Raw genomic sequence first — 23,306 nt, 5'->3', positions numbered from 1 at the left:
TCTCAGGTGGATGTAAAAGATGCCATGACAGTGGAACGAGAGCAGGGAAGTTCTCCCTGTATCCTGACCAATGCTCCCCCCCTCAATTAATAGCACCAGAAGTGCATTTCCTCCAATTATGCTGCATGTGTAGTGGACAATTTCACCCACTCGTTCTATGCTGGGGCAAGACAGCACTGGTTCAGTGAGACAGTGTTGGTGTCAGCGTCAGTCCAGCGTAAATTCAATGCTCTTTAACTCACTCTCACAACATCCAATCCAGAGTATAAAAGAGTCTCTTGAAGAAAGATTTTAAACTAGGAAATGCAAAAAAGAAAATAGCAGGAACAACGTAAGCATCTTTGAGGATTTCCTCTCTTCAGTATTTCTGCCAAAACCAAAAAAGAAGCTCTCTTAGAATATCACCTGCTGCTCAGCCCTATTCTTGGGCTTCCTCTCACCCAATTCCACCCTGCTGTATATTTGCTGCAATTCTGAAAACTTATAGGAATCAAGTGTAGAAATTTGTAACTTTTATAAGCTTCGAGCTGCTTTTGCCACTGAAACGTCTAGCATCTTGAGGTGTTCTTAAGTCAGTTTTCTAATCTCTTGTGGTTCTGTATGAAGTCAAAAACTGTGGCAAACCCGTCCTGTGCTTTGAATCTGGTTCCAGCCACAAGAAGAATTATTGGGGCATTATGTTATGCCAAGTAACATAATGTGTTTAAAGAACTAGAAGTATAGTTTCTCATCAGCTACACCCAGAAGAATGTGGCTTGGCTTGGAGAACGGACTGCTGCTAATATCTATAGATCACAAGCTCTTAACACAATGGTCTCTGGCCTCAAGTTATCAAAACAGAAACCAATTGGTTTCTGGAGTCTTTTCCTGAGTTGAAGAAGATCTCAGGACATCCACCTTTCATTCCTCTCCTCCATTCCTTCTCTTCATAAGAAACAAAAGAAAGACTTGCATTTATATAGGGCCTTTCACAACCACTGGATGTCTCAGAGCGCTTTACAATGAAGTACCTTTTGAAGTGTCACTGTTGTAATGCAGAAATGTTGTAATGTAATTTCTCTCCTCCACTTCTTCCTCTCCTCCACTCCTTTTGTCCTCCTCCACTCCTCAAGCCATTGTCTTTGGTCCCTGCTACAAACTCAGTTCCCTAGCCACCAACTCTATCCATCTTCCTGGCAACTGTCTGAAGCTGAGCCAGACTGTGCACAACCTCGGTGGCATATTTGACCCCAAGCTGAGCTTCCAATCACATCTGCACCATCACTAAGACTGCCTATTTCCACCTCTGTAACCACCCAACTTTGCCCCTGCCAAAGCTCATCTGCTGCTGAATCCCTCATCCATGTCTTGACTTGACTATTACAATGCACTCCTGGCCAGTCTCTGATGTTCTACCCTCTGTAAACTTGAGGCCATCCAAAACTCTGTTGTCCGTCCTAACTCTCATCAAGCCCCGTACATCGTTATACCTGACCTCACTACATTGGCTCCCGGTTAAGCAATGCCTTAATTTTAAAATTCTCATTCGCATTTTCAAATTCCTCCTTGGCCTCGCCCCTCACTATCTCTGTAATCTCCTCCAGCCCCACAATCTTTTGAAATCTCTGCACTCCTTTAATTCTGGCCTCTTATGCATCCCTGATTTTAATCACTCCAATATTGGTGGCCATGCCTTCAGCTGCTGAGGTCCTAAGCTCTGGAACACCATCTCTAAACCTCTCCACCTCTTTAACTCTCTTCTCCTTTAATATGCTCCTTAAAACCTACCTCTTTGATCAAGTTTTTGGTCTTCTGCCCTAATATCTCTTTATGTAGCTCAGTGTCATATTGTGTTTTATAATGCTCCTGTGAAGCCCCTTGGGTCTTTTTTACATAAAGGTGCTATATAAATATAAGTTGTTGTTCCACCACCTCTTCCTCTCGTCTCCTTCCTTGCCTCCTTCTCCTCCTGCCTCACAAACACTGCTGCTGAGAGGGAAACTCCTTGAACGTAGACTTTAATTTTCTCCTTTCCAGCCTCAGCCTCCGCCCTGTACAAACTACAGCTTACCCAGAATGCTACAAACTCATCCTTGCCAATTTACACTGGCTTCTTTCTCAATGGATCATTTATGTGTTCGTCACCTTCACCTTCAAATGTCTCCATGGCCCCAGCTCACCATACCCCTGTGATCTCTTCCAGCCGTACATCCCTACCTTCACTCTCTGCTCCACTGGGCTACAGTTTGTTTCCAACATTCCCCCATGGATGGTCATTCCAGCCACTAGATCCTGTCCTTGGGAGCTTTCTTTTCAGTTCCTTTCCTCCCTCTTTATCCCCTCCCCTGGTTCCAAAACCCTTCTCTTTGACCTCGCCTCCTTTCGAACCTCTCTTCTCATCTTCTGCTCATCGTCTGCAAAGTGCTACATGATGTGCTGTCCCTTTAAGGATGACAATTGAAATGTAAATGTATTGCATAGAATTACATAAAACTTTACAACACAGAAACAGGTCATTCGGCCCAACTGGTGCATGATGTTTATGCTTGGCATTTTTTTTTTTTTTTTTTTTTTTTTTATTTCCAAAATATACTTTATTCATAAAAATCTGTAAAAATTACATTGCCAAACAGTTTCCAAACAGCACCAAAAAATACAAACATTGCAAGGGAGATCAGTTTCCTTCAATACTGTCATGAGTTTCTTCCCAACCCTTCCGTTTCTCAATTGTCATGTCAATTACAGTTTTACATTTACAGCAATTCAGAATATTAACGATACAGTTCGAGGGGTTTCCCATGGATCCAGCCCCTCAGTCTAGCTTGGTGGGGGAACCTTACACTGTGGTCTTTCCCCATTGAGCCTTTGCTGCGGCTGCCCCAAGCTTTAGTGCGTCCCTCAGCACGTAGTCCTGGACCTTGGAATGTGCCAGTCTGCAACATTCGGTGGTGGACAACTCTTTGCGCTGGAAGACCAGCAAGTTTCGGGCAGACCAAAGGGCGTCTTTCACCGAATTGATAGTCCTCCAGCAGCAGTTGATGTTTGTCTCGGTGTGCGTCCCTGGGAACAGCCCGTAGAGCACAGACTCCTGTGTTACAGAGCTGCTTGGGATGAACCTTGACAAAAACCACTGCATCTCTTTCCACACCTGCTTTGCAAAGGCACATTCCAGGAGGAGGTGGGCGACCGTCTCTTCCCCACCACAGCCAACGCGGGGGCACTGTGCGGAGGGGGCGAGACTTCGGGTGTGCATGAAGGATCTGACGGGGAGGGCCCTTCTCACCACCAGCCAAGCTACGTCTTGGTGCTTGTTTGAAAGTTCTGGTGATGAGGCATTCCGCCAAATGACTTTGACGGTCTGCTCGGGGAACCATCCGACAGGATCCACCGTTTCCTTTTCCCGTAGGGCCTTGAGGACATTCCGTGCAGACCACTGCCTGATGGACCGGTGGTCAAAGGTGTTTTTCCGCAGAAACTGCTCCACGAAGGATAGGTGGTACGGCACGTCCCAACTGCACGGAGCGTTCCGCGGCCATGTGACCAGGCCCATCCTTCGCAACACCGGGGACAGATAGAACCTCAGCACGTAGTGACACTTGGAGTTTGCGTACTGGGGATCTACACATAGCTTGATGCAGCCGCACACGAAGGTGGTCATCAGGATGAGGGCCACGTTGGGTACATTTTTCCCGCCCATGTCCAGAGATTTGAACATCGTGTCCCTCCGGACCCGGTCCATTTTAGATCCCCAGACGAAGCGGAAAATGGCTCGGGTGACTGCCACGGCGCAGGAGTGGGGTATGGGCCAGACCTGCGCCTTTATGCTTGGCATGAGCCACCTTGACCCTACTTCATCTAATCTGATCAGCATATCTTGTTATTCATTTCTCACACATGCTTATCCAGCTTCCCCTTAAATGCAATGTATTATTTATATACTTTTTTGGAACGCCCTATTGACCAGGGGCGCTGATGGTTACATTTCCTCTCATGCTGCTTCTTGTCTCTCTTTATGCTCACAGGTGATGCAGCCATGAAATCTTTTCAAATGGATTTTGATTTGGTTCTAGAAAATCTAAAAGATTTGAATATTCTGGCTGGTGAAGGGGAGGCTCGGGTTGAGCACATCATGGGAGGAGCTCGGCTAAAGAGACCGGACCCTATACCACTCACACTCTTCAAAAATGGGATTGTGATGTTTAATGGTCCGTTCAGATCATTTGATGAACCTTCGACACAGGTAAAACAAGTCCTGTAAACAGAGTGCACCGTAAATTGTCTTAATATCACCTACAGTCTAAGAGAAGATACGTTATATGACATTGCACCACGGGAGATCGGCAATGACACATACTGTGAACACACACTGCATGTTGTAATTGATCCTTAATATTTACACATGAAGATGGCAGGACAAGTTGATACACCTGTTTAAAAATAGCATGTGGGAAGCTTGACTTTATAATAGAGGCATAAAGTACAAAAGCAAGGAAGTTATGCTAAACTTTTATAAAACATTGATTAGGCTCCATCTGGAGTAGTGGGTCCAATTATGGGCAACACACTTTAGAAAAATAAAAACAAGAAATGTTGGAAATACTCAGCAGGTCTGGCAGCATCTGTGGAAAGAGAAGCAGAGTTAACATTTCAGGTCAGTGACCCTTCTTCAGAACTCTTCAGACCCTTCAGGTCAGTAACCAGAGGGTGCAGATTTAATCTAGGCTGACACTTCAATGCAATACTGTGGGAGGTCCCATCTTTTGAATGAGATGTTAAACCATGGCCCTGTCTGCCTCTCAGGTGGAAGTAAAAGATCCCATGGCACTATTTCGAAGAAAAGCAGGGCAGTTCTCCCGAGTGTCCTGACTAATATTCATCCTTCAATCAGCATCACTGAAAAAAAAATTGCTGTGTTTGTGGGAGCTTGTTGTGTGCAAGTTGGCTGCTGTGTTTCCTAAATTACAACAGCCATTACACTAAAAAAGTACTTTATTGGCTGTAAAGTCCTGAGGTCATGAAAGGTGCTATATAAATGTAAGTCTTTCTTTTTTAACGTAACTGGCACAAAAATCCAGTGGGGAGATGAGAATTTTTTGTAATCAGTGAGTTATGCTGTGGAATACACTGCCTGAAAAGGTGGTGGAAGCAGATTCAATAGTAATTTTCAGCAGGGAATTGCATAATTACTTGGAAAGGAAAAATTTGCAGAGTCATGGGGAAAGTGCAAGGGTGTGGGACTATTTGGATAGCTCTTTCAAAGTGCCAGCACAGACACAATGGGCTGAATAGCCTCTCTATGCTGTATCATTTTATATGCAAACTGTATCATTATTTACTATTATTGCAGGAGTCCTAAAGGTGTGTTGATTCCTCCTTAGATTAAAGGTGTTACTCAGTTTTATATTAGACGTTATTTCTGATCACAACTCGCAGTGGTGACTTAACACAAACTGCTTCTCTTTTTCTTTCCCAATCGTTTGATTTTAGCATTGTATGCAGGATATCATGGATGGATACTTCCCTTCAGAGCTGCAGAACAGGTACCCAGAAGGAATTCCAATTAAGGTAAAATACTGAATAACAACATATTAGTAGTGGAAAAGCACAACTGTATTTGATCAAGTAGCACCAGGAGTAAAATTTAATTTAATTTAAACCCCTTTAACAGGAGCTACAGATTTGTCTCGTTGTGAACTTGGAGCTTGCATTTATATAGCACATTTCATGGCCTCAGGATGTCCTAAAGTGCTTGACAGCCAATGAAGTACTTATGAGGTGTGGTCACTGTTGTAATGGAAGGCCCATGGCAACTAATTTGTGTCCAGCAAGATTCCACAAACAACAATGAGATAATGACCAGAAAATCTGTTTTAGTGGTGTTGGTTGAGGGATAAATATTGGCCAGGTCATCCAGGGGAACTCCCCTTCTCATCAAATAGTGGCCATGGGATCTTTTCTGTCCACCTGAAAGGGCAGACACAGTCTCAGTTCAAGACCGCGTTGCAAAGACAGGACTTCAGATAATGCAACATTTCTTCACTACTGAACTGGGAGTGTTAACCTGGATTTTACACTCAAGTCTCTGGATTGGAGCTCAAATTCACATCCCTTTGATTCAGAGGCCTGGGTCCTACCCACTGAGCCACAGCTAACACTAATTAGAGGTGGATAATCTGGATTATCTATCCATGTTTTGATGGGTCGGGGTGGAGGGGGTGAATGTTGGCTAGAATTGGTTATCCTCTTTGTCTTGTGGGGTGGGGAAAACGAGAGTCATCTCTCCTGGATCAAGTTGGCTCCAAGATGGGGTTACTGGCATTGGGAGGTTGGGACTCAGATAACTCTCTGAGACAGTCTTGGTAATCTCACACTATTAGTCATGATTTATTATTGGGAGTTGGAGAGGTGGATATGGACTGAAGGCTGGGAATGTTTCTACTCAGCTCCAGATAACCCTACAACCCAACGACTTAATGGGTGTCCTTATCAGTTCTCTGGTCTTGGTTAACTGTAGTTTGCACATTGAGGCAGATGGAAAATATACTTGGACCTTTTAGTAGTTTGGAGACTCAAACCCAGGATGGTATTCCACACAGGTCGTATAAATAAATGATTGTAATATTAGACTGGTAGCAGGAGCTTTCAGTGAATTACTTTCAGAAATGCAAAGAAACTTTGCAAAGGTGTTTCTCTTCAGTAGTTTCATATGGATTATACTGTATAGGAGTTTGTGTGCACCCTTTCCCAATTCATGTAAAAAGTGAGCACTCATTGTCATGATGGAATCAATGATACCTACAAAATGAAACAGAAAATTTACTTCCTGTATGCATCAAATGGTGCAGTTAAGTATTGATGTATGTCTTTACAGTGAATTTCAATGAGGCCTGTTGCCATTGGGTCATTGTTAGTTGGCTGATTCTGGTGCAGTAAGGTGTGTCTTAACTACTTGTGAGCCCATCCTAGGTTTAGTGGATAACTGTGCCATACTAAGGCATACATATTAGAAGATCCCAGAGTGGATCTACAATCCAATCTCACCAAAGTATCTACTGGGCCTAAATTTGGCCTCAAAACCCTGGCTAGAAATTAGAAACATCAGCTAGGGTCCCCAGTGCTGTTCACTGTCCAGTACGCTCCACATTCTCCCCACCCCCATCTTTCTGCTGGACCATACAGGGATGTGGATGGTGTATGAGAACAGGATTAAACGCAACTGTGAAGGCTTCCAGTGTTAAATTACATGCCACTACTCAGCACCTAGGCTCACATAAGAAGAATGGCCATTGTGGATGAGCTATCAGAGCGAGGACCAGTACCCAATGAACCAGTCCTCAGTACGAGCCACTGACCTCAGCCCTGGAATCAGAATATTTTCTAACCATTCCTGGAGCAGCTCAATGACCTTTGAATGAGCAGTTTCTTGTTACCTAGTTGGCTATTTTAGTTGGTCTCATGACCCTTGGGCACTAGTTGAGATTGCAATGAGCCAGGGTGGTTGGGAAGGGGTGGTTGTGTTTATGAGGGGTATGGGGACAGCCCAAGGCAGGATGGGGAGGTTTTGTGTTCCTCTATTTGGTGGGATAATTTTTTAATAAAATGGAGCCATTCCCAAAAGGGCTTTGGAGGCCACATCTAATCTGCAGTGATCTTTGTGGTTTGTGGCCTGACTAGGTGACTGATCGGAGAGATATGATCTTCCGGGACAGACGGTTACATGTGGAGTTCCCCGGTGTGGGACAAACGATAGACGGAAGTCGTATCCCCGGAGTCTCAGCACAGCCGGATTCTGAGGTTGTAAAGGAGATGAGTGAAATTCCAGGTGGGTGTGAGTGGAGGATTGCATCTGCACAAACTGTAGCTGGATATTCACTGATGCTGTTTACAGGAAGGCACCAGACTTTGCAAAATGGCTGGTACCTCATCCGTCGACAGTGTTTTCAGTGGTTGTGCTTGTTTGGCATCATAAACACAGAAGATTTTTTAGGAACAGTAAAATGCTGAGCAATCCCACCCCTTTTTCATAGATGAGCCTCAATTACCCACATTCTCACCATTTTTCTCAAACTCCTCCAGAAACATATCAAACTGGGGGTGAAATTCAAATTCAACTCGTATGAGGCACAAAATGGGTTGTAGTGGATTAGCTGTTGGTTATACACTTGCCCACTAAACATCTGCTCATTATACAACTTACCCGTCACGCACCACCTGACTTTTCCTAATCATTGAAGTTGATGAAAAGGAGCGTTTTGAATTGCACCCAGCTGACAAAAACTAGATTTGCACCAGCTTGAAAGAGGCGTAGAACATTGGTCCTCTGAAATTGGCTGTGGATGTGCCTGTTTTACACCCATTGATTGTACACAATTAGGTCCAGTTTCTACCCCAGTGATACTGTCCTTCAGCAGTAGCATAAAGGCAGAAATATGGAAGCAAATCCAAGTTTGCAAGATGTTCTTTGAGCCACACGCAGATGGCAGCCAGCTGACAAAAACTGGGAATCAGCAGAAACTGAACCAAGAACGAGCTTTAAGAAACACCTCTTGGCATCCTGGACTGCAGGACTGGACTGACAGGCATTGCAAATCTCTCATGAGGCTGGACTGGTGGCATCGCGAGTTTCATGGGGGGGGCTCGACTCGGGAGATCATGGGTCTCTTGGCAGGGTACTGGATTGGGGAGGATTGTGAATCTCGGTGGGTGGGGGTGGTGCAGGTGGTTGCTGGACTGGGAGGGGGATAACTAGCCTCGAGGGTGCTGGACTGAGGGGAAACCGCAAGTCTCAGCGGGGAGGGGACTGGAGCAGCCACTGGTTTGAAAGAAACTCCATCTCTGTAATTTTCCCCAACTGACAACAGGCCAAATGCATGAAAAATAAATGACAGTGAGAAGAAAGGGAAGCCACATGAAAGGCAGATACATTCCTGAGTGTAACGTTTCAGCCAAGTACACTTCTGTTTGAGAAGTTGAGGTACACAAGTTTACCAACGTTTAACAGACTGATTCTAATGTGGGCACAGCAGGTGTTTGTTTAAACAGAGCACACTGTAGGTCCACACCTGGCATTGCTAAATGCGAACGACAAGGATTTGCTGGTCTCCCCAGGCGTTCAGTGGTGGGGTGGGAGCAGTGCAAGGAGGGAGGGGTTGACAGTGGTGGCTGTGAATATCCAGGATGAAGGTGTGGGCAGTGTATATGCAGAATGGGGGTAGGGACTGTGTATATGACGGGTGAGGGTGAGACTGTGTATATCCAGGATGAAGGTGGGGCCATGTACATGCAGGATGGATGTGAGTCTGTGTATGTGCAGGATGAGGGTGGGGGCTGTGTATATGCAGGATGGAGGTGAACCTTTCTATGTGCAGGATGAGGATGGGGGCTGCATATATGATGGATGAGAGTGGAGGTCGTGTATTAAAGGTCTCCAAAGGAAACCCAACCGAGCCCAAATGCCGGACCCAGAAGTGCGACCCGACCTAGCCCAAACCCGACACATGTCGCCGGGTCCCGGCGGGGTCGGGTCGGGTAGCAGGCCTGTACATCAGTACATGGGTAAAGCCTGCTACCCGACCCGATGGGACCCGATGACATGTGTCGGGTTCGGGTCGCACTTCCAGGTTCAGCATTTGGGCTCAGTCGGCTTTCCTACGCAGACCTTTACCTCACATATAAGGCTATCCAACAGGGCATTGCAGTGCTTTACCATGTATATGCAGGATGGAGGTGAGCTTGTGTATGTGCAGGATGAGGGTGGGAGCTGTGTTTATGTAGGATGGAGGTGAGCCTGTGTATGTGGAGGATGAGGGTGGGGGCTATGTATATGATGGATGAGGGTGGGGGCCGTGTATATGCAGGATGGAGGTGAGCCGGTGGATGTGCAGGATGGGGACTGTGTATATGTAAGTGAAAGAGGCTGTGTTCAGGAGACTGGAGGATTCATGGACTTGCCTAGTTTCAAACCTTGTACAGACTGCAGCGACCGTCACATGGAGCCAGGGCTGCATATAAGCCACAGGATTGCAATTTTTAGCTGATTATGAAGCTGATTAGTCTGATTAGCTGAACAACTAAAAATTACCTCTCTCTTGCTTTGAAGGCCCAAAGCTGTCAGTGGAACAGTTTCTGAGCAGACTACCTAAAACCATCATCCGGGCTGGGAAAGTGATCGATATCAGGGGAGACATCAAAGACATTCTGCAGGTAACTGTGGGGGGTGGGGTGGTGGTGGTGGGGAGAGTCCCTTTTAGACACCGTATGCAAATCAGAATGGGGTCCGACAACCTTGCTGACACTAGCTGTCTTGGCTCACACATGATGAACAGTCACTTGATTTACTTATTATACAGCTCCCGTCACAAGCTCAGACTCCCAAAGCTCTTCACTCCAATGAAGTACTTTTTGAAGTGCGGCCGCTTTTGTAATGTAGGAAACGTAGCATCCAATTTGCACGCAGCAAGATCCTATGAACAACAATGAGATAAATGACCAGCTAATGTGTTTTTGGTGACGCTAGTTGTGGAAGGAATGTGGCCGAAGACACCCGGGAGAGGTCCCCCCCACTTCTTAAAATAGTGTAATCTTTAACATCCACCCGTGCAGGCAGACGGGGCCTTGGTTTAACGATTCATCCGAATGATGAAACGCCTCACCATCTCCCTCCCTCACACCAAATGCCAGGAGTAGATAAAATGCTACCAAATTTGTTTATTGAAGCTAACATACCATGGGATGAATCATCATGTTCAGAGTGACCACAAGCAATCTGCTTTTATCTTTCACAGTTCTGAGATCCACAGCCTTGCGATAGCAGAGTATATATAGCCAAAGATCACCACCACAGTTCTGATCGATCAGTAGGACTTGTGGCTTATTATCGATGAGAAATCTTACTCCAAGACATTCTATGTGAAGCTGTGAGACTCATGCTGAAAATCCTACTGCACACAGTGAGCAGAGATTCACCATCATTTCCCTATTGAAACTGGAGCGTTTTAAAAATCAGTTGATGTCCGACAGGATAAAAGGTTGTGCCCGCAGCTCGTTGAATAGTGTCCAGTGTCCCTGGGAACTCGCAGTCCCAGGCAACTAGGTGCTGGAGAATATTTCCCAAATGTTTGCAGATTTCTTGGTTCTACTCTGAGTAATTTTTGATCTCATGAGAGTCAGACATGGCTCAGTCAATTGGTATCACTTTCGCTTCTGTATCAGAAGGTCATGGAACCATAGTCCCATTCCAGAGACTTGAGCACAAAATCCAGGATGATACTTCCAGTGCAGTAGTGAGCGAGTGCTGCACTGTCGGAGGCGTCGTCTTTCAGATGAGATGTTAAATGAGGCCTCGTCTGCCTTCTCAGGCGAATATAATTGGCTGCATATAAATCACCTGAACCCCTCGATTAGATTCCAGCTCATAACTCGCTACCGTGAGCTGTTGCCGTCTGCATTTGGCCAGCATCTCTGGCTCTGTCTCAGATTGTTGCTGACAGGCAGGTTTTTAGACAGGATAACCAGTGTGCATCTACTGCCACCTGGTGTTGGTTATCAGAGACTGAATGTAAATTGAATTAGAAGCAGTATAGGTCTCCCAAATAGCAAAACCTTGGACAGAAGCAGAAAGTTTTCCAAGGAGGAGTTATTGCAGAGGAACCTGGATCCATCTCCAATCTCAGTGCCAGTCACACTGCCCTATACAGGTGCTGTGCAGGGTGGGAAAGTGGGTGTACAATAGATGAGGAAAAAGGCAGGTGCAATGCCTTGTCAGTGGTAAACATGAGCCTCTCAAGGAACTGAATGAAATTATTTTCTAATAAACTTGAAGTGGTGGATGTCACAGCGGTTTGTAAGATCTTGAGAATGACCTTGTCTTGAGAATATGCTCCACCCATAGTGCTGTGGAGCTGGTATCTACCCAGTGAATAGGGAATGATCTGTAGCTGAAGCATTCCCTGTTCTGTTGAATATTCCGAGTAGCCCATGGTCACAAAGGATATTCCCAGCAGTCACAATGCTATCCTAGCTTACTAGAGTATATGAAATGTATCTCCAGTCAAGGATGAGATTCTGGGTCCAGGCTTGGCGTAATTGGCAGCCTTGTTCTAAGGCTAACTGGTTTCATTTGTTCATTCCACAGGTCCCTTCCAATCCAGCAAATGAAAATACGATCCTGATTGAAACTCCGACTCTAACAGAACTAAGAGAGAGGTACAGGAGTCGCTGATAATGGGATAGGGGGAGGACAGCTTGATTCACATGGGGTGGAGAACAGAAATCTGGCATCCTATATTGGAGGAGTCATGAACTGTGAAGGATTTCATAGACTGACCTTTCTCATTCCATCTACAGATCAATCTTACAGCACAGGAGGATGCTGTTTGGTTCATCATGCCTGTGCCGGCTCCTTGAAAGAGCTATCCAACTAGTTCCACTCCCCTGCTCTTTCCCTATACCCTCATCTTCCCTCTGGTTATTTTGTCAATTACCTTAAATATATGTCCTTTGGTTACTGTCCCTCCTGCCAGTAGAAAGTTTCTCCTTACTGTCTCTATCAAAACCCCTCATCATTTTGAACACCTCTATCAAAATCTCCCCTCAACCTGGGCCAGTGTCGAGTGCCCTGAACGAGTGTCCAATGTACTGGACCAGTTTCCAGGGGCAGTGTTCAGGCTTTATTTCCTGCTCCCATTGACGTTTCTCTGCTTTCTTTATTGCAGGTTGAAGTTCAGTGAGGAAAATCGCCCAGCATCGAGAAACATCTCCACCCTCAGGATCAAGTCAGAGAATGGAGAGACGACGTACATAGTTAAAATGCTTTTCTCCGAGACAGTAGGAGACCTCCGCACTTACCTCAACCAGAACAGGTAACAGGCTGACAATTTACGGGCTTTGAGCCTCCACTCGCCACTGGGAGGCACCAAGCGTCAGAATACAAACATCACCCCAGAGTTGGCAGGAGATGGACTTGTGGCTCACAGTCCCCATTAAGCTTGTATGCCCTTGAATTTGTAGATTAAAGATCGAAGTAATTGAGGTGTTTAAGATGATTAAAGGATTTAATCGGGTAGATGAAAGAGAAACCTTCTGGTGCAGGAGTCCAGAATAAGGGGTTATAAACTTAAAATTAAAGCTAAGCTACTCAGGGGTGATCATAAGAACTTAAGAAATAGAGCAGAAGTAGGCCATTTGGCCCCTTGAGCCTGCTCTGCCATTCAATAAGATCATGATTGGTCTTCTACCTCAGCAACACTCTCCCATTCAGTCCCCATATAGCTTAATTCCCATAGTATCTAAAAATCTGTTGATCTCTGATTGAATATACTCAATGACTGAGCATCCACAGCTGCGGTAGAGAATTCCAAAGGTTCACAGCCATTCAAGTGAAGAAATTTCTAATCATCTCAGCCCTAAGTGGCCAATCTCTTATTCTGAGACTGTGACCCTTAGATCTGGACTCCCCTGGCAGGGGAAACATCCTCTCTTCTACCCCATTAAGCACCTTAAGAATTTTATATATTTCAATGCGATCACCTCTCATTCTTTTAAACTCTAGGGAATATAGGCCTAGTCTCCTCAATCTCTCCTCATAAGACAATCCTCTCATTCCAGGACAGTCTAGTGAACCTTCATTGCACTCCTTCAGAGGCAAGTATATCCTTCCTTAGGTAAGGAGACTAAAACTATGCACAGTACTCCAGGCATAGTTTCACCAAGGCCCTATACAATTGCAGTAAGACATCCTTACTATTAGCCTTTATTACACAGGGATTGGAGTATAACATAGCTTTTGCTTTTCTAATTGATGCTGTACCTGCATGTTAACTTGTGATTCTTGTACAAGGACATATTGATCCCTCTGCATACTGTCATTTTCCAGTCTCTCACCACTTAAAAGTATTCTGTTTTTCTGTTTTCCCACCAAAGTGGATACTTCACATTTCTCCACATTATATTGAATCTGCCATGTTTTTGCCCACTCACTTAAACTGTAAGTCGTTTTGCAGCCTCTTTTCATTTCCTCACAGATTACTTTCCCACTTAACTTTGTATTGTCAGCAAACTTGGATACATTACACTTGATCCCCCCCACCCCCCCTCCCCTCTAAGTCATTGATGTTGATAGCTGAGGCCCAAGCACTGATACTGGAGGTGCCCTAATAATTAAAGCCTGCCAACCCAAAAATGACCTGTTTATTCCTACTCTCTGTTTTCTGTCCATTAACCAATCCTCAATCCATGCTAATATATTAGTCCTACTCCCATGAGCTCTAATTTTGTGTAATAACCTCTTTTGTGACATCTTATTGACTGCTTTTTGAAAATCCAAATGCACTATATCCACTGGTTTCTCCCTTATCCATCCTACTAGGTGCATCCTCAAAAAACTCTAAAACAGATTTGACAAACCCAGCTTTCCTTTCATAAATCCATGTTGACCCTGACCAATGATAGCATGATTTTCTAAGTGCCCTGTTATCACATCCCTCAAAGTAGATTCAAACATTTCCCCTTCTATTGATGTCAGGCTAGCTGGCTGAGACTTCTTTGTTTTCTCTCCCTCCCTCCTTTCTTGAATAATGGGATTATGTTTGCTCCCTTCCAATCCACAGAATCTAGGGAATTCTGGAAGATCAAAACCAATGCATCCACTATCTCTGTAGCCACCTGTTTTAAAATCCTAGGGTATAGGCCATCAGCTCGTGGGGATTTAGTTGACTTTTAGTCCCATTGATTTCTCCAGTACTTTTTTTTACTGATATTAATGTCCTTAAGTCTCTCACTTTCACTAGATTCTTGGTTTCCCATTACTTACAGAACGCTTTTTGTGTCTTCTACTCTGAAGACAGATACAAAGTACTTACTTAATGTCTCTGCCATTTCCTTATTGCCCATTATAATTTCTCCTATCTCTAACTCTAAGGGACCCATGTTACTCTCGCTAATCTCTTCCTCTTTACATACCTATAGAAGCTTTTACAATCTGTTTTCATATCCCCAGCTAGTTTACTCAGTTCTCTTTATCAGTTTCTTTGGCATCCTTTGCTGAACTGTAAAATCCTCCCAATCCTCAGGCTTACTATTCTTTTTGGCAACATTATAAGCCTCTTCCTTGAACCCAGTACTATACTTAACTTCTTTTGTTAGCAATGGTTCAACCACTTATCCTGTGGAGTGTTTATTCCTTAAGGGAATCTTTAATCATAGAGAATTATGAATTAATTCTTTAATGTTTGCCATTGCTTATCTACCTCCTATCTTTTAATATAGTTTCCCAATCTACTTTAGCCAACTCACCCCTCATATCTACCTAGTTTTCTTTGTTCTGATTTAAAATCCTAGTTTCAGACTGAACTAAATCACTCTCAAACTCAACTTAACAATTTTCTCTCAAGGTCCCTCTTCTCCTGAGGCTCCTTTACTACAAGGTCCCTGTCTCATTGCACAAAACCAGATCTAAAATAGCCTGTTCCCTAGTTAGTTCCTTGGCATTCTGCTATAGAAAACTATCTTGAATGCATTCCATGAGCTTGTCCACCACATTATTACTGCAAATTTTGGTTTGTCCAGTCTATGTGAAGATTATAAAGTCCCCCATGATTATTGTATTATCCTTGTTACATGCACCTCTAATTTCCTGATTTACACTCTGCCCAGCAATACAACTACTGTTAGGGGGCATATAAACTACTGCCACCAATGTTTTCTGCCCCTTGTTTCTTAACTCCACCCAAACTGATTCTACATCTTGATTTTCCAAGCTAAGGTCACTTCTCTCAACTATCTTTATCCTATCCTTTATTATCAGAGCAACCCTTCTGCTTTTCCATTTTGCCTTTCTCTTATCGGGGTCAATTATCCTGGAATAATTAATTCCCAACCTTGGTCACTCTGCAATTAAGTCTCTGTAATGGTTATTAATTCAAACCTGTGAATTTCTATCTGTACTAGAAATTAATCTATTTTGTCGTGAATGCTTCACACGTTTAGATATATAGTGCATTTAACTTTCATTTTGTTCGGTGTTTTCCTGTTGTCACTCTGGTCACTATTACCCCATTACCTTTGTTAAGCTCTCTGTCTCTTCAAGGCCCACTCTGCTGATTTTTTTTAAATACCTAAATTGCTACTTTGCTCTATTTGCTTTTGAATTTACCCTTTCCTGAATCTCCCACCCTTTTCATTAGTTTAAAGCCCAATCACCATCCTAGTTATTTGATTTGCCAAGACACTAGTCCCACCCCAGTGTAAATGGAGACCATCCTAATGGAACAGGTTCCCTCTTTCTCCAGTACTGGTGCAGGTAGCGCTTCTTAGACAAAGAGGTAAGGAAAATTTGAAACTCTGTCCCCAAAAAGCTGTAGATGCAGGAGTCAACTGAAATTTTCAAGACTGAGATTTATAGAGCTGAGATCAAGATCAACGTGATCTGATTGAATGACGGAGCAGACTCAATGGGCTCCTCCTGCTCCTATGTTTTAGCAGCCTGTTTTAACTATATTTGCAGTTATAAGCAATTACACTGCCCAGCATAGTTGTAACGCAATGGCAGAGTAGGCTATCTAAGACAAGAAATTACCCGTGTATTAGAAAACCATACAAACTCTGCTCTGTGCTCCTGAAATAAGGAATGCCACTCTCATCACCTGCATGGGAGCCCTGAGTATGTGTATACCACAGCGTGAATAGTGTTGGAATGCAGCATTCCCTCAGCAGGGCACTGAAGTGTTATCCTGGAATTTTTGCTCAAGTTGTTGGAGTGGGACTTGAACCCATGACCTTCTGACTCAGAAGCAAGAGAGCAGCCACTGAGCCACAATTGACAGATACCCACAACTCCACTGTGTTGGAACGAAGACTCATCACACTATCTCCTACCCTTTCCCAGTACCTCAAAACTGTGGAACTCCTCCTACCACCACCCCTCCCCCACCTCAGTCTCCCCTTTCCCCCACAGTGAAGAGGCTCCTAAAGCTCATAGAGGTATCGCTGAATGGGTGGAGCCAGTCCCTGAAAGAGGGATGTAGTTGTTAGGCCTGATTGCCTAGAAATTCATACGTTGTCTCTGGGTCTTTAAGATTTTGCCTGGTGGCTTATGTTTTGCAGGGGAAAGCAGCAGGTTGATTACGACATTATCAGCACCTTCCCACAGCAAGTCTACAGCGATCAGTCCAAGACACTGAAGGAGTATGGGCTCATTCCAAACGCAATGCTCATCTTGCGAGCCCAAAGGCCCCAGCTCCTTGATCAAGAGCAAGGAGCAGCCAGTCTGTGTGAGAAATAAACTCTTTGGAATGAGGACCTCCAGTCCAGCCGCTGGTGAATTGACGCCGTTCTGTTCCCCTCAAACTAAGTTGGTAAAACAAGCCCACATTCACCCACCAGTACTCGGAGGAGATTGCAGCAAATGAGTCCCTCTGCGTGTGACAAGGTCCAGGTGACAATCCCAAGTATATTAACAAAAGTTATTTGTAAATCTTGGATTAATTTGTGCAGAGATTGACCATGTTTACCAGTCATTGAGTGTAATGATAAATGCCCAAAATAACCAATTAATGACCAATTGAATTGCAATTTCATTAATGATGACACCATCAAGCAAGGTCAAAGGTGAGATTCTCCAACCCCCCCCCAACCTCCCAAATGCACGCGTGCAGATTGAAACCAGCATGGCAGCTGATCAACATCCTCAATCTGTTAAATCTGCTGGGAAAAGGAAAGCAAAATATCTGTCTCTATGGGCTGGTTGGTTTAATTTTCACTCCTGGATGACTAAAGCCAGTCACTGGCTGACATGTCACTTAGGTCCTACCTACAGTTATTCTTTTAAACTTTACATGTGTCAGGCTGCACAAAGTTAGTCAATCTAATTTAGGGCAACCTAAGACTGTGACTGTAATGCACGTACTGGTCATTTTTCTATCCTATCAAAACATTTTAAATAAAAGTTAGTTGAAGAAAATGAAGGTTGTCATATTCAACAACATCTGGGGGAACTCATTCATCCAGTAAGTTCTGCAAACCACTGCACACATGATACAAACAGAATTCAGACCCATGTGGCAGGTGAGAGATCTTATTAAAGGAGGCAGATCCTGATTTTCACAGAAAGCTGCAGAAACTTGAGCGAGGCAGCAGCCCTCTGCTACCTACTCTCATTGTATATTCATCACGTGAGATCTTAGGCTAGTACAGTACAGAAGTAAGCCATTTGGCCCATCAAGTCTATGCTGGCTCTTTGGAAGAGCAATCCAGTTTCCCACTCTCCTGTTCTTTTCCCATATCCCTGTAATATTTTCTTCAAGTATTTATTCAATTCCCTTTTGAAGGCTACTATTGAATCTGTTTCCACCATCCTGTTAGGCAGTGTGTTACAAATCCTAATTTGTTGCGTAAAAAAGATTTTCCTCATGTCACCACTGGTTCTTTTACCAATCACCAAGAGTCATCAACCTTTCAGCCATTGGAAATCATTTTTCTTTTTTAACTCTATCTAAACCCTTCATAATTTTGAACACCTCTATCAAATCTCCTCCTAACCTTCTCTGCTCTAAGTAGAACAACTCCACCTTCTCCAGTCGATCTATATAACGGTGATCCCTTATCTCCGGAACCATTCTAGTAAATCTCTTTTGTACACTCTCTAAAGCCTTCCCATTCTTTCTAAAGTTTGGTGCCCAGAACTGGATACAATACTCCAGTTGGAGCCGAACTAGTGATTTACATAGCTTTGGCATAACTTTCTGGCTTTTGTATTCTATGCCTCTTTATAAAGCCCAGGATCCCAAATACTGCTTTGTTAACCTGTCCTGATCTTAGACAGTGAAGGGTAGAATTTCTGTAGGAGTTCACCTGATGTTCTACTGCAACTTGGGCAGCAGAAAGCCCAGAGAAAAGGAATTTCGCCAGTTTTGTGCAAGAATCCCATAGAGATTTTACCCACCAGAGTGCCACAAGGTATTCAGTATATATTCAGCAACATCTGGGAAAACCCCTTCATCCAGTAAGTGATGTTCCTGTTCTCACCTGATGTCAGCACACTTACACTTTTCAGAAAAGTGTTATATGGCAAAGTGGAATACAACACGGCAATAGGTCATTTGGCCTAATCAATCCCTGCCAGCGTTTACCCTCCACACAAGCAAACGGTCCTAATCACGTTTACCTACTCTGCTCCCTTCACCTATTTTCCTTCATCCATCTATCTAATCAAATCTTGAATGTTAACATAGTTTCTGCCTCAACCACTCCATGTGAAGAAGTTTTTCCTGCCCTCTTCTAAATTTCTTGCAGTTATTTTGAACAGATTATCTGTGGCTCCTCATTCTTGACCCCTTTATTATTGTCTGTTTCTATCTACTCTGTCCCATCCTTTTAGAATTTTAACACTTCTCTCCTATGTGGCTCAGTTGGTAGCATTCTTGCCTCTAAGTCAAAAGGTTGTGAGTTCAAGTCCACTTGAATCCTTGGTCTTACAGTCTAGGGGGGCAGGGGTTCCTGGGAATGAATTGGTTCCCAGTGGGGGTTCTCTGTGGGTCACAAATTGTCCACAGAGGAGAGAGCCAAAGCCTGCAGGGCGGGTGCCTCCTTTTACAAGGCGTCCTCCCCGCGTGGCAGAGGCCCCGCCCCCTCCCCACCACCGCTGGTAAGATCCCAGTGGCGGTGGGAAGAGGCCCCTAATTGGACATTAGTAGGCCACTTATGGGCCTGCTTATGGGCCTCAAGCGGGAAGGCCGTCTTCGGCCTACCCCACCCCCGGGATGATCACTGGTGTTACGACCATGTGAGGAAAGGGTCTGAGGCTCCCCCCCCATGCCCCTTTCCTGGTTTGGTCCTAAAAGGGTTTATCTTTTAAAGTACATTGATTTTAGCTTACCCCCCTCAGTGAACTCTTGCTGACTGCACTCTAATTGTAATTGCAAATGAACCAATCTGACAGGTTTTCTTGAGTTTAAACAAGATGTAAGTTTATTAGCCTTGTCACTCTAACCTGGTTAAAATTGCTAAAATATGTGACACAACCACGCTCGCATGCCTACGAGAGGTACACACACAAATAGATACAGAGGGGGAGAAAGAATTGTGGGGGAGGGGGGAGTTGAAGTAGAGTTTGTAATAAATGGAATACAGATACAGTTATTAGTGTCCTTGCGGTAATATCCTTGATTGAAGTGAAGGTCTTGGAGTTCTCACTGGGGTTCGGTGCACAATTTCAGGCTTGCTTCTCTCGTAACAGAAGGCCGCAGAGGGACTTTGCCTGTGGTCTTGGAGTATAAACTGTCACCATGGGTTTCCTGGGACTTGGCTGGAGAGAGGGACAGAGAGAGTAGTTTTCTCCTCGGTGTACAAATTACTGTCTGTTTCCTTTCTGTGTGAGGCCCAATTCCAAAGCCCCAGTCTTACCAGCTGGTAGGTCATGTGATCATCTCTTGTTTGACACAGCAACTTCTTGGAGGGTTGTTGTAATTTCAGTCTTTCAGACATAATCGGTGGAGGGTGGAGTTTGGTCTCTTACAAAGTCAAAGGCTATCGATACCTTTTGGTCATCACTTTTGACAAAACCCATCTCACTAATTGAATCAGTGCGCACTCCCATTGTTTCTATTCAACTGCCTCTCGGCTAGTCCTTGTATTCTCAGAATGCAAATCTGTGGCCGTCTTTTAGCTGTTCAGTTCTGCTTTTTCTTTTTAAAAGGTCATTTGCAGAGTCCCATATGCCAAAATTAATATGTTTCCATTTGTCAGGTGTGATTTCCGTCACACCTCCGACCCAAAACCAAATGAAATGCGATATCGAGAGCATTTCATTATAAGTTAGAAGGAAGAGAAAATACAGGAAAGCACACACGCATTTCTCTCTTTCATTCTCATTCATTTAGAAATCTTAAAATTTGTTTCAGCCTGTCTTTTGCTTTGTAGCAGTGCTTTAAACTGCCCCTTTTCCCTTGAAGTGGATCTGAGATAGTTTTGTGTTGCCCAAGGGGTTTAAAGTTTCTTTAATATCAGCCTGAAATAAGTTGGGAATGGGCATCCCAGAAACATGGGATTTTTGGGGTGGTTCGATGTTTGCATGTTTCCATAATTGTCTAGGGTGCCTTTGTTCCTGTTGGGGTCTGTAGGGGGGGGATTGTTCGATTTAATTAGCCCTGGTTTGGAGCTCTGATCATGAGAGTCTAAAGTGGGTGGATCCACTCTGACCTCACTTTCATTGCTCTGGTGAGTCATCCAAGTGCTGCTTACATCAGGGTATTCTTGGCTCGTTTTCTCCTGACTCTGGGGGTGGATTCTTTGCTAATCTTCCCTTTGTCCTCTGGGACATTCCTGCTTACAAGTATTTGTCCAAATTTCACGGCACTCCCCTGCGACACTTCGACTAAATGAGGCATCACCCTCGCGGTTTTTCTGCCCTCTAGGGGACTTTCTTTGTCCCTGCAGTTTTCTGCAAATGTTGTTAGCAGCCCCGGGTGCTTCTGTTGTCTGCATTTACATAGGAGGATGTGGGGTCTAATTTTTTCAACATTTTAGGCTTGGCTGACTGGACAGTAGGGGTTTTCATTTGGGAATCCTCTCTGACCTCCATTAACCTGTTCTTTGTTCCCTTCCTCTCTAACTCTCTGCTATATCTGTGCCGGTCTGTCGCGTTTTGTTCTCAGCATAGGTCTCTTATAATTCACCAGCCCGCTGCTGGAGGGTCCTCCAAACGCCAGTACAGGAATTAGGGGTGCAGATTTCATTGCAGGTTGGGGCTTTCCCTCAACCTGGCACATGTGGCAATTTGACCGAGGATGGCATCAAGGATCCCTAGCAAAACTGTAGTCAATGGGAATCAAGGGGAAAACGCTCCGCTGGTTGGAGTTGTACCTAGCACAAAGGAAGATGGCTGTGGTTGTTGGAGGTCAATCATCTCAGCTCCGGGACATCACTGTAGGAGTTCCTCAGGGTAGTGTCCTAGACCTAACCATCTTCAGCTGCTTGATCAATGACCTTCCTTCAATCATAAAGTCAGAAGTGGGGATGTTCGCTGATGATTGCACAATGTTCAGCACCATTCGTGACGCCTCAGATACTGAAGCAGCCCATGTAGAAATGCAGCAAGACCTGGACAATATCCAGGCTTGGGCTGATAAGTGGCAAGTAAAATTCGCGCCACATAAGTGCCACGCAATGACCATCTCCAAAAAGATTGAATCTAACCATCTCCCCTTGACATTCAATGTCATTGCGATCGCTGAATCCCCCACTATCAACATCCTGGGGCTTACTGTTGACCAGAAACTGAACTGGAGTAGCTATATAAATACCGTGGACACAACAACAGCTCAGTCGCTAGGAATCCTGCAGTGAGTAACTCACCTCCTGACTCACCAAAGCCTGTCCACCATCTACAAGGCACAAGTCGGGAGTGTGATGGAATACTCTCCACTTGCCTGGATGGGTGCAGCTCCGAAAACACTCAAGAAGCTTGACACCATCCAGGACAAAGCAGCACGTTTGATTGGTACCCCATCTACAAACATTCACTCCCTCCACCACTGACGCACAGTGGCAGCAGTGTATACCATCTACAAGATGCACTGCAGCAACACACCAAGTTTCCTTAGACAGCACCTTCCAAACCCGCGACCTCTACCAACTAGGACAAGGGCAGCAAATGCATGGGAACACCACCACCTGTAAGTTCCCCTCCAAGCCACACACCATCCTGACTTGGAACTATATTGCCGTTCCTTCACTGCCACTGGGTCAAAATCCTGGAACTCCTTTCCTAACAGCACTGTGGGTGTACCTACCCCACATGGACTACAGTGGTTCAAGAAAGCAGCTCACCACCACCTTCTCAAGGGCAATTAGGGATGGGCAATAATTGCTGGCCTAGCCAGCGACGCCCACATCCCATGAATGAATTTAAAAAAGTTTGACAGTCCTCCACTACATACTTGAGGAGTTTTGGCCAGTCGAACTGCTGTCTTATGCAGGCTTCGGTTCCTCGTATACTGACATGTACAGCCACTGTCAACTCATGGGCCATTCTTAATATTTCTCTCCGGTACCTCTGTGGCACCACCAACTGGTGAACCATTGTCCACTCTTTGTCTTCAGGTCTGTGAGGAGAACTCCATTTCCTCATCAACACCCCATTCTTCAAATAGTAGCAATTAGGGACTCCCTCTGCTTCAATTTCAGTCGGGGCAGCCTGTGATAACGTTCTCAATACGGGGTCGGCTCGCTGAGCCTCAACTGGGGTAGATCCATTTAATCCATTCCCTGGGTGCTCTAATTTTCCAAAGAAAATTTCAGATGGACAGACAGCATGGCCATCTGTCTGCAGTGCC

General features: G+C 44.6%; 2 protein-coding genes across 3 annotated transcripts in view; one reads left to right on the top strand and one right to left on the bottom strand.

Moving 5' to 3' along the window:
• Nucleotides 1-17,935, top strand: part of ubxn11 (UBX domain protein 11) — a 62,944-nt gene extending 45,009 nt beyond the window's left edge. The window contains exons 8-14 of one of the 2 annotated variants that reach the window (XM_068011451.1): nucleotides 4,002-4,219; nucleotides 5,467-5,544; nucleotides 7,654-7,801; nucleotides 10,079-10,182; nucleotides 12,113-12,183; nucleotides 12,693-12,839; nucleotides 17,080-17,935. In XM_068011451.1, coding sequence (XP_067867552.1) covers nucleotides 4,002-4,219; nucleotides 5,467-5,544; nucleotides 7,654-7,801; nucleotides 10,079-10,182; nucleotides 12,113-12,183; nucleotides 12,693-12,839; nucleotides 17,080-17,257 — 944 coding nt within the window. In that variant the 3' untranslated portion in view covers nucleotides 17,258-17,935. The remainder of the gene's footprint in view (nucleotides 1-4,001; nucleotides 4,220-5,466; nucleotides 5,545-7,653; nucleotides 7,802-10,078; nucleotides 10,183-12,112; nucleotides 12,184-12,692; nucleotides 12,840-17,079) is intronic. The other variant, XM_068011452.1, reaches the window with a different exon arrangement.
• LOC137347216 (SH3 domain-binding glutamic acid-rich-like protein 3) overlaps nucleotides 1-23,306 on the bottom strand; it is a 171,410-nt gene that overhangs the window by 82,172 nt on the left and 65,932 nt on the right.

The sequence above is a fragment of the Heterodontus francisci genome, chromosome 31 (genome assembly GCF_036365525.1).
Source record: "Heterodontus francisci isolate sHetFra1 chromosome 31, sHetFra1.hap1, whole genome shotgun sequence".
NCBI classification, from domain to species: Eukaryota; Metazoa; Chordata; class Chondrichthyes; order Heterodontiformes; family Heterodontidae; genus Heterodontus; species Heterodontus francisci.
This window is presented reverse-complemented; position numbering and strand designations above follow the sequence as displayed.